The sequence below is a fragment of the Peromyscus leucopus genome, chromosome 13, assembly GCF_004664715.2.
Source record: "Peromyscus leucopus breed LL Stock chromosome 13, UCI_PerLeu_2.1, whole genome shotgun sequence".
Taxonomy (NCBI): domain Eukaryota; kingdom Metazoa; phylum Chordata; class Mammalia; order Rodentia; family Cricetidae; genus Peromyscus; species Peromyscus leucopus.
In genome coordinates, this window is record NC_051074.1 from 48,590,286 (window position 1) to 48,601,881 (window position 11,596).

The 11,596-nt window shown below is 39.7% G+C and overlaps 1 protein-coding gene across 1 annotated transcript in view; it reads left to right on the forward strand.

The window, feature by feature from the left end:
• Dytn (dystrotelin) overlaps positions 1–11,596 on the forward strand; it is a 54,178-nt gene extending 42,582 nt beyond the window's left edge. Inside the window, exons 11-12 of the mRNA XM_028886676.2 lie at positions 1,288–1,777; positions 11,412–11,596. Coding sequence (XP_028742509.1) covers positions 1,288–1,777; positions 11,412–11,515 — 594 coding nt within the window. The 3' untranslated portion in view covers positions 11,516–11,596. The remainder of the gene's footprint in view (positions 1–1,287; positions 1,778–11,411) is intronic.

Consider the following 11,596-nt stretch of genomic DNA (forward strand, 5'->3'; position numbering starts at 1 on the left):
AGGATAGGTGCATTATGAAATCTAAAAGCAGATCTGTTTCATATTCGACTTTATTAAAATCCCAGAGTTCTAAGCTGCTCTCTGAGCGGAACTATCCGTGTTTCATTTTGTAACATATATTGGCCACGTGGTGAATATTGACTCGCTGAGCTTCCTAGAGCTTGCCGATTTCATTATACAAGTTTTGTTTTTTTTTTTTAAAGAAAGAAAGATAAGAAGAAAAATTCTCACATTCAGTTTCACCAATGATGTTGTCAGAAAAAAAAACATTTAAGAACTGACTAGCTGTTCCACTCACCCGTGGCAGATACAAGCTTTCTAAAAATTTTAATTATTGCTTGAAACCTTGACTGTTATAAATGACAGTCAAATAAAGTTAGTAATTTTCTCGGCAGGGTCATGTTCGTTTTCTTCTTATTTTCCCCCCAGAAAATCATTGCCTAATACCCCAGTCTAACTGATTATTCTGTTGGCCTTTCCTTGGCACAAGAGGCAACATCTGCGTTTCAGGTTGTCTCTGAAATCCTATATGGTTGCTTTCCATTTCACTGCACGCAGTATTGAAAAGACAGATTATTAAAGAAATTTGAAGTTTTTGCTACTCCACAAGATATTAAGTGAAGCTGTCTGCTTTTTAACTGGTAGTATATGAGTTTTCTGTGTTAATGTCACCCGGATCCCTGCCGAGGCAGTGATGTCTACATTTATTGCTGATTGTGAACCAGCTGGGCTCCCATATGGGAGTGTAATAGACAAACAATTCAACGAGTGATTATAGAAATCATTTTACTCCACAGACTCCTACAAGACTCTCGAGGGTTCTGAGGACCCTGGGCCCAACCTTGAAAACAGTGGAACACATCCCTAAATTTTTGTACCTCTAGCTTCACATGAAGTCCCTCAAAACACACCTCTGAAGCCTATCATTAGGAACATGTTTTATTGTAATAATCTGTGCTTGTCAACCACCATGAGGATATGTTTTTCAGAAATTCTTTATGACACCTTTAGGGACAGACATGCTCAGGCCTAGATGGGTTTGTTTGTTTGTTTGATTGATTGACTGTTTTTTACAAATTTCTGGCATTATTCCCAAGACATTTTACAACCTGAGCTATCCCAGTCTTCTAGAGTTTTAAATTTATATTGAATAGCATGAAAAAAATTAATGGAATATCAAGAGTAAAGCAAGAGACAGGCCTCCAGTGTTGTTGGGATGTTGAAATGAAATGCATTTGTGGAAAAAGTAAGAGTTATTTCTTCCTAAAGAAGTTTTTCTTTACCCAGGCTATATTGCGCCCACACTGTCCTTCATCTTCATCTCAAAACACGGCCTCCAAGATTGATGATTCTTTACACGGTGATGGGCTATGGAGAGTAGGAGACTCTTCCCACATCAAGAGTGTCATTAGGTACGGTCCGGAATTGGAACTTCTCCCTAACTCTGCCAAGGCTGACAGAAATCACAAACGTCAAACAAGTTCAGGGAAAGATCTGCCGGACTCTGAACCCCCAGAAACCATTTTGCAAAGCCCCAGGACACAAGGCCACCCACAAAAGATGCTAAAGGAACTCCGTACTGCCCCATCTGCCTGCCAGGAGGGACTGCAGGACAATCCCCAGATTCCTCCTGCTGATGCCAGAAGCTCTGCTGTGGCACCTTCCACAGAGAAAGAGACAAACCATGTCAGTGAAAGGAGGAACAACCTGCATGAACAGGAGCTGCAAACGCTGTTGTCCAGACTCCTGGATGCCTTCGACCTAGACACGCCATCAGGTGAGGCATACTTTGGGTTTTGTCCTTTGAGTTGTGTGGTGTTTGCTGTTTGTGTGTGTTTGTTTGAGACAAGGTCTCAGGATGTAGCCCTTGTTGGCATGGAACTGTCTATGTAGACCAAGCTGGCCTTGAATTCACAGAGATATACCTCCGCTTTGAGGAGTGCTGATCGGGTAAGGTTTTCACTGTCAAAAGAGAGGGATGGCCAGGAACTGGGGCTGCCTGTTAAAACACTGACCTTCACGTCATTACTCAGACTTGGAATTCAGTTCCCAGCATTGGCTAATTCATAAGATCACCATGAGCACTAAAGGTTAACAATCATGTGAGACTTTGCTATAACATCTAGCATATAGCATTAAGTAAATATGTATTATTTTGAAAGTGCAATCATTGTGAGTAACCTTAAATCATGCATTTAACTGAGCAGCCCAAAGCCACCATTTTAAAGTGAGGACAATGAGGCTCCTGTTTCGGCATGGCTGAGTGAGGTATCTCTGTTCTGAGTTGTACCATCATTATTGTCATTGTGAGCTGTAACTCATTGCTAAGTTATGAAGGCTTTTGGTCCTCTACTAAAACTCCGTTTTGTAATCTCATTTTCTACTTTCTATTTAGACCATATACAGATACATATTCACTGTGGTCATCAGTTTCTCAGTAGGAAATCCGTATAATCTAGAGACTTGTGGGGGAGTGAAAGTGGCATTTGTGTATGTTTCTGTGCGAGAAGAGGCCTTCTCCACGAAGCTATGCCTTAATATACCAGTTTTCCACAGATACTATCCAACAGTACAGAGGAGGGAACTTGAGCAAAAATAAAAGAAAAATGAGTGAAGAAATTTTAAAAAGTGCAAAATAAAAAAGAGAAAGCACAGGAAAGGACAGAGGGAAGGGGGAGGGCTTGGAGGGGGAAGGGCAGGGAAAAAGAGAACAAGAGAGGAGGAGAGAAGGGATGATTTTCTCTCTGTCCTGGAGGCTACCAGTCCAAGCTCAAGGTGTCAGCAACACTGACTTCTTCTGAGGTTTCTTTCCTTCATTCATTGGTTGCTGTCTTCTGTCTGTGTCTACATGACCTTCAGCCTATGTGTGTTTACATCCTTCTCTTCCTTTAGAGACACTGGGCATGTTTGAATGAGGCCATCCCAATGACCTCATTTTAACTGAATTATCTTTTACACACACACACACACACACACACAAAACAAACAAACAAACAAATAAAAAAACCTCTCTGAGTCCATTTAGTGTTGTAATTATCTCTCTAAAGACCCTGTCTCTAAATATAGTTATATTCTGAGGTTCTGGAATTAAACCTTTAAAATAGAAACTTGGGGGTTTGAGGGTCACAATTCAGCCCGGGACAGTTGGAGAGCTCCAACCTAGGCACATAATAATGTCAACTTTACACAGACCTTGGTAGAGTCTGGTCAATGAAATAGGAAGTATTACAGTATATAGAGTTGAAGTCACAGTCATAGTATAAGAGGAAATGAATTCTCAGAGATGTCAAGGGCACAGGACGAAGACAGAATGAAAACTCCTTATACCCGATTATTAAACCAACACAAAATTCCATGCACTGTAGTTCTGCCTAAGCATCCTTGGGGTCATGATGAGTATTCAAAACAAAGTCAATATCCTTTTGAAAATATTCACCTTTTCAGGAAAATGTCACTGGTCAATTGGGCCTTACTGAAACAGTTTTAATTTGGCACATCTTTACCTTGCTTTTTTGCTTTGTTTCTGTTTTCCAAGTGAGCCGATGAAGGTTTCTGAATTCTAAAACTTTTTCCTGAGTCAGCCCTCACAAATGCAGTCACTACAGTGTATACTTATATTCTTCATAATCTAGATCTGTATTTTAATATCTTAACAACATTTGTCCAGTTTCATACCTAAGGGTAAAAGATCAATGCATATTTAAGTGACTTTATCAAGGTCTGTATATAGAAATATATTTATATGTATTTATCATCATTATACCGTTGAAAGAAAATTATAAAATTTAAAAGAAAATTATAAAAGAGTCAGTGCCTTTCTAAGTTTAGATGATGTGATAATGTGTAATGTGCAATTAGAATTACCTGATCTTTTAGAAAGTACTCTTTAAGTGTCAAATTTTCACCTCTTTCCTTCTGTCCACAGTCTCAGTTGAACCATTGAGATGTTATTACAGGAAGTATGCATTATTATTATTATACAAATATTCTTATAATTCAAAAAATACTAATTTTCTTATGTGTGTGAAATATACACCTGTGGTGTGTCTCAGTTGTACCTGCAGACACTCACAGAGGCAAGGAAAGAACATCGGGGTTTCTGCTCTCTTACTCTCTAGAAGACAGGGTTTCTCACTGAACCTGGAGCTAGACTGGCATCCAGCCTGTGCTAATGACGCTTCTGTCCCCATCTCTCACTACACTGGGGTTATACCTGTGTGCAGCCCTGCGCAGATTTTGATGTGGGCATGAGGGATTTGAACTCAGGTCTTCGTGCTTGTGCAGTAAGTATCCTTACTCACTGATTAATCTCCTCAACCCCCGCCCCTAAAATGCTAATTTTTAAGATTTAAATTTATTACTTTTTTTCTGTATTAGTCATCTTTTTTTGGTATGGCTCAAGAATAAGGCATGAGTGTATGTGTGTCAACCTCATGGATAGTATTTTTCATTGTGTATCTGCTCACTTGAGTATTTCTAAAGGTTTTCTTGCTTGTTTGTTTGTTTTGAGACAGGATTTCACATGTCTCAGGCTGACCTAAAACGTGCTATGTATCAAAAGATAACCTTGAACTTCTGGTTCTCCATCCTCTACTTTCCGGGTGCTAGCATTACAGATATGTGTCACTATTCTCTGTTGTTCGAATCTTAGATGGTCTTTTAATTAAAAAACAAACAAACAAACAAAAAAAAAAACGGTAACAGATATTGGGGTAAAAGCTGAAAGATCAGAGAAGCAGAGCAAGTCACAGCCACCACCTATTACCTCACCAACTCCACAAATCCTCTGACTGAAATCCTCTGAGTCTTCACCTGAAAAGGTCTCAGCTGAACTACCTTAGTTCCTGTTTCCTCGTGCCTTATATAACTTTCTCCACCCTGCTGTCACTTCCTGGGATTAAAGGCATGTGTGCCTCCCAGTACTGGGATTAAAAGTGTGTGCCACCACTGCCTGGCTCTGTTCCCAACATGGCCTTGAACTCACAGAGAGCCAGACAGATCTCTGCCTCCTGAGTCATAGGATTAAGAGGGTGTGCCACCACTCTCTGGCCTCTATGTCTGATCTAGTGGCTGACTCTGTCCTCTGATCCTCAGGCAAGCTTTACTAGGGTGCACAATATATCACCACTATTCTCAGTTGATATAGTGTGGGGGATCAACCCTGTGCATGCCAAGCAAGTGCTGTGCCCATACCCCCAACCCTATATTTAAGTTTTTATCTTTATTTCAATCTGGTGTGGATATAACCTTTTTTTTTTCAAACTCTACTTTACCATTGATAGTATGGATTATATAAAAAAAATATTCCCCATAAACTATACATTAACTATGCAGACTTTCCAACATTACACTAAAGTTAATCAGAGCCAGGTGTATGATAACCACACCCATGAACATGTAGGGGATACAGATAAATTAAGTTATCAGCTACTTGAGTTTATGTCCACACTTTTAGTAGAAGCATCACATAACAGCAAAAATTTTCTCATCACTTTACCGTCCCACTTTTGTATAAAGAATTGTTTTAAAAAGTTAGAAACACCTACTATTGATATATAATAGCCTAGAATTTACCCAGCAAAGGGTCACTGTATTCATCTAGTACAGCAATTAGCCTAGTAATTGATTGCCTTTGTAGGTTACGGTTACAGTTTTGTTAAGAAACCACATTTTGTAAAAGATGATGAACTTTATATTACTTAAAAGCTTAATGGGAATGAGACGGAAAACTTGGTGATCATTTTGAGGCCACTATTTACATTAGCTGAATAGAATGATTCAGTATCAAGACCTAAGATAATGAGATTTCCAGAGACCATGGGAATTATAATTATGAGAGAGAGAGAAAGGAGGGGCCTATTAGGAGGTCTCTGAACCTCTTTAAATTCTGAATGTTGAAAGTTAGTAGCAAATGAATTAGATTAAATTTTTCAGTAAAAAAAATAGATTTCAAGAAATGTTTAATATTCTTTTCTCCTATGATAAAAGAGAAACACATAACCTCTGGTTTTATTATCTAATTTCATTATTTCTTTCCATTTGAGCTGAAGTTCCCCACGCACACCTCGTAAATTCTTTTTATTCTAATATCTATTATTCTAATATCTAATCTGTAACTTTGCCCTCCATTTGGCCCTAATTGTTTCAATTGTACGCCAGGAAGACAGGAGTTATGAGGCAGGAGCAGGCAGGCATGGCTTGAAAGCAAACACCAGGTAAGCCCAAATGAAAGAACTTGCCAAGACTCCTTCTTCACACTCAGTACAAAACATGAAGCTAAGTGGGGTGGTGATGATGTGCACCTTTAATCCCAGCACTCAGGAGGCAGAGGCAGGCAGATCTCTGTGAGTTCGAGGCTAGCCTTATCTACAGAGCAAGTTCTAAGACAGCCAGTGTTACACATAGAAACCCTGTCTGGAAAAAATAAAATAAAATAAAAGCATGAAGCTAAATAAAACACAAATCCCACATCCTTGCTGTGGAAGAAAACAGATTGACTATGTTTCTGACACTGTAATTCTAAGATCCAGTGTAATAAATAATGATAAAGAATTGATGCATGATTAAGCATGCAAGATCTCTCTATATAAATGTATTCATATGTATTTATTTATTTATTTATTTATTTACTTATTTTTTTTTTTCGAGACAGGGTTTCTCTGTGTAGCTTAGCGCCTTTCCTGGATCTCACTCTGTAGCCCAGGCTGGCCTCGAACTCACGGAGATCCACCTGGCTCTGCCTCCTGAGTGCTGGGATTAAAGGTGTGCGCCGCCGCCACCATATTCATATGTGTTTATACATGCACCATTGCATCATTAGAAGGAAAAATCATAAAAGAGTCAAGCATATTTCTAAATTCAAGTGGCATAATAGTTCACGATATGCAATTTAGAATTACCTAATTTTCTTTTAGAAAACTTAAAGTCCCAAGATTTCATCTGTTTCCAATTACAGTCTCATAGAAACATTAGGATGCTCTTACAGGAAGTGTGGGCGCTGGCTTTTTTATTGTTGGTGGTGGTGGTGACAGGGGTAGGGACTGTTGTAAGAAACCATCTGTCTTGCAGGATTGAAAGGAACTATCTTTACATTTTTATACCCTGAGGGCTTTTAACAACAAAAACAGAAGCCAGGACTAATAGGAAGATTCGAGAAGTTCGTATCACTTCTGTTTATGAGAATACATGAAGGGCTTTTTCATGAGACTACATGAAGAGCTTCTATGAGGCTGAGTGAAAAGTAGGAGAAGTTGTGATTTTTTTTCCCCAGCTGTGTGGGCACTAGCACAAAGAGAGGGTAAAAAAAAGAAGAAAGAAAGAAAGAAGAGACACTTGGTTCAGTCAAAGCAACAAGACAGAACTCTAAAAACAGACCTTAATGAAGGAGAAATAAATGAGTCACCTGACAGAGAATTCAAAATAACCACCAGATAATGGAACACGTGTAATAAGGAAGCAGGAAGGGGAATCACCTGAGTGAAGAAAGGCAGCCAGTAAGGGCAAGAGTAGCGGAGGAACATTAGTGAAGAAAGGGAATGAATAGCAACAAAGTTTAATGCCCTGTGTGTAAAAATTCCGTAATGAAACCCATTACTTTGTATGCTAACCTAAAACTTAACTTAAAATATTTATAAACTGCCAGAAAGATGGTCGATGAGCTCAGGTGAGCAATGAATGAAAAACGAGAGTTGTAACAAAGAGCCAAGTGTGTTGCATTAAGCAGAAATTCAAAAGGAAAATAAGAATTTCAGTGGAAAATCAAATCCAGCTGCAGAGAGAGCATCTGGAGTTAGCCGTAGGAGAAAAGTGAGGACTGAAAAGAGCCCAAGAGAGAGATGAGATGTGTAGAACCACCATTGTACCTGTTACATAGGTTCTCAGTGCAGAACAGAGAGAGTCAGAAACCATTGTACCTGTTACACAGGTTCTCGGTGCAGAACAGAGAGAGCCAGAAAGCAAAGCCAAAGAAACAACAGCCCCAAACATCAAGTATTGCAGACGGTGGAGTGCCAGAAAAATGAAGCCCTAAAGACCCCAAATTAGATGAACTCAAAGGAGTCTGCCACAAAACAAGACACATTATAATCAACTTGTCAGGAGTCAAATACAAAAGAAAATTTTGAACATGGCAAGTGACCCTCATAACACGATAAACATATTTCTCAGGCTAAGAAATCATCTGATGTGTTAGAAAGGCTGGGGAAAAAAAAAAAAAAGAGCACTAACCGCCAAAACTATTATAGCCCAAATGCGATTTGGTGGAAGTAAATTTGTTAGAGGAACACAGAAGACCACAATACTGAAATGAGGTGTGCATCCACTTGATTGTCTTGATTGCTCTAAAAAGGATATGGGCTCAGTGTTTCAGTCACCCAGAAGAGTAATCATAGATTAGAGGCTCCAATAATTTCTAGTCTCTCCATCTACTACTGATAGCTTTCTAGCACATTTCTGACTTATATTTAAGTGAATAATTTTGCTATTGTGATTCTCTCTGGACCATTAGTTTCACAGATACTACATCTCATTAGTGCTTAATCTACATACTATATTACTTACACACACACACACACACACACACACATATATACAGGTACATATTTGTACATAGCCTGTTACTTAGTCTGTGTATGCACCCATGTGCGTGTGTGCACGTGTGTGCACGTGTGTGTGTGTGTGTGTGTGTGTGTGTGTGTGTGTGTGTTACAAGTACAGATCAAGTAGTGGGCTAGATGGTGAGTCATATCTTTAGATAGTTTTGAAAGAGTGGAGCTTAGAAGAACAAGAAGAAACACGCTTGTGGAATGGATTACTACTGTCCTGTTTCTGTATCACTATATTTAAAGTTTTTACTGGGGGGGCAGAAGAGGTAGCTCGTCATGTCAAGGAGCTTGCTACCTGAACTGATGACATGTACTCCATCTCTGGGACCAACAAGGTGGAAGGAGATAACTGAACCTGAACCCTGCAAGCTGCTCTCTGATCTACCCATGTGCTGAGGTGCAAACTGGCACATGTGCGTGCGCACACATACACGGGCAAACAAACAAATAAATAAACAACTCAATAAACATAATTTTAAATTTTAAAATTTGTATTACTTTTGAGAGAAAAATAATATATTAAAATTTGTGGTCTGCTGGAAAAAAATTTGGTTTGTCCGAGGTCCTTGTATCCCTGGAACAATGTGAGAGGATTCGTAGAGTAATAATGATTTATATTCATCTTGAATCCCACAGAAAGCAGTGCAGATAAAGCTACTATAGAACCATATCACTATTCAAAGATTTTTCTGAGTCTTCATTTTATGATCTCATGTCTCTTCAGTTACATAATAATATGTGTTGACTGTGAAGCAAAATGCCAAAGTATGCAACTTTTCTAAAAGTTATTTCATTAATATGTCCTTCACTTACCCTATTTCTTACAGATGATCACTCTTGGCAGTTTAGGATGTTTTATTTTTAAAAAATTATCTACCCATATGTGTCTTTACTCCTTCAACATGTTAGGGGATAGTTAAATATAAATAAGAACAGATTTTAAAAAAATAAAAATTCTCTTGTTTTAGAGATTATAATACATCAAATTTTTTAACAGCAGCTACCAAATTAGTTCTACAACACAATAATCCTTACTATAACAGATTGTGGGGAACACTCAAGTCTTTTTTAAAATTAAATTATTTTTTAGTTTAATATCTATGTACTTTATTTACATCACTTCTTCCTTCCTGCTCCCTCTTCTCTCTCTGACCCCTTTCATAGCTACCTCCAGCCCCTGCTCTCTCTCAAATTCATGGCCTCTTTTTCTTTTGTTATTAATGTTACCATATAAAAAATGAACAAGCCGGGCGGTGGTGATGCACGCCTTTAAACCCAGCACTTAGAAGGCAGAGGTCGGATAGCTCTTAGTCGCACTTAGTCGGATAGCTCTGTGAGTTCAAGGCCAGCCTGGGCTACAGAGTGAGTTCCAGGAAAGGCGCAAAGCTAGGCAGAGAAACCCTGTCTCGAAAAACCAAAATAAAATAATAAAAAAATGAACAAATGTATAAGTACAATCCACTAAGCCCATACAGTGTTGCTGCATGTGTATGTTTTTAGGACTGACTACTTGGTATTAGATAGCCAGTTAGAGCGCTCATCACTGGGGAAGACTAATTCTCCCTCTCTCTAGATAGCCATTAATTCCTTGTAGCTCTGCATGGAGGAGTGAAGCCCCATGAGATTTTCCCTGTAGCATGAATCTTAGAGAGTCTGGCCAACTTCTCAGCTGATCCTGTTTCCTCAGACTGGAAGCTTCTGTGTCCTCATCCCAATGGCTCTCAGCTGAACTGCTGCTCCAAAGCCTGAAAGCTTAACTAGCCAAATGCCTAACCAGCCAAATGCTTAACCAGCCAAATGCTTAACCAGCCAAATGCTTCTAGTTTCTGGTCCTCACGCCTTATATACCTTTCTGCTTCCCACTACCACTCCCTGGGATTAAAGGCTTGCTTTCTGGGATTAAAGGCGTGATGAGTCACCATGCCTGTCTGTATCCTTGAACACATGGATTACTGCCTCTGGAATGCTAGGATTAAAGGCGTGTGCTACCACTGCCTATCCTTCATGTTTAATATTGTGGCTGCTCTGTCTCTGACCCCAGATAAGTTTATTAGCATGCACAATATTTGGGGGAATACAATACCACATTTTCCCATCCACATTGGCATTTTAACTGGTGTTGTCACTGTTCAGGTCTTAAATAAGACAGCCATATTGCTGAAATTTCATGGATATGACTTCCCTGTCATGTACAGAAGTCACCGTCTCACTGCAGATGTCCTGGTCCTCTGGCTTTTTCTACCCCATCTTCCATGTGCCCGGAGCCTTGGGTATAGAGGTTGTGTTGTATCATGAATCAACTGAGGCTGAGCTCCTCACAGTCGGTTATTCTTTGCATTGTGACAAGTTGTGGCTTTCTTTGGGGGTCTCTGTCTTCTGCTAGCTGCAGGGAGGTGGTCTGAGAATACAGCTCCTCAACCAGCCACACCAATGTCACCTAGAACTTGCAGGTACAGATTTGCTGGCTGGCCCCAGAGAGACTGAACGCGACTCTTGTGGCAGGGAGTGGTCACCCGTGTGTTTCAACACTCTTCAGAAGGTTACGATATACAGCAATGTTTCTGTGAAAGCACTCTGGGATGGGGGGTGGCTCTCTGGTCCCACAGATTCATTCTAGCAGCCAGGATGGATTAGTAGGACAGACCATAGTAAGTTAAGATCAGGTTACCTTCTCTCTTGAGGGAAAGGGAATGGAGAGAAGACGGGATCTGATTCTTCTCTGTGGGTGAGAGCTGTAGGCACACAGATCTCTGGGATCCAGGAGGTGTATTTTCCTTAAAGGTTCTTTCTTCTGCTTACTGATTTCAGGTCCGCAGCCTTCAGTGGACATGGAGCTGTACAGTAGAGCTGAGCAGGTGTGCAGGGCTTTCTCTGCCCTTGTGGATCAAATCACCTTACCCAGCTTGGAGTGAAAAGGCATCCAGACTAAAAGGCCACTTGGTGTAAATGACAAAACCTTTATTCAAAATTCAACTTTAAAAGAATTAAGCCTT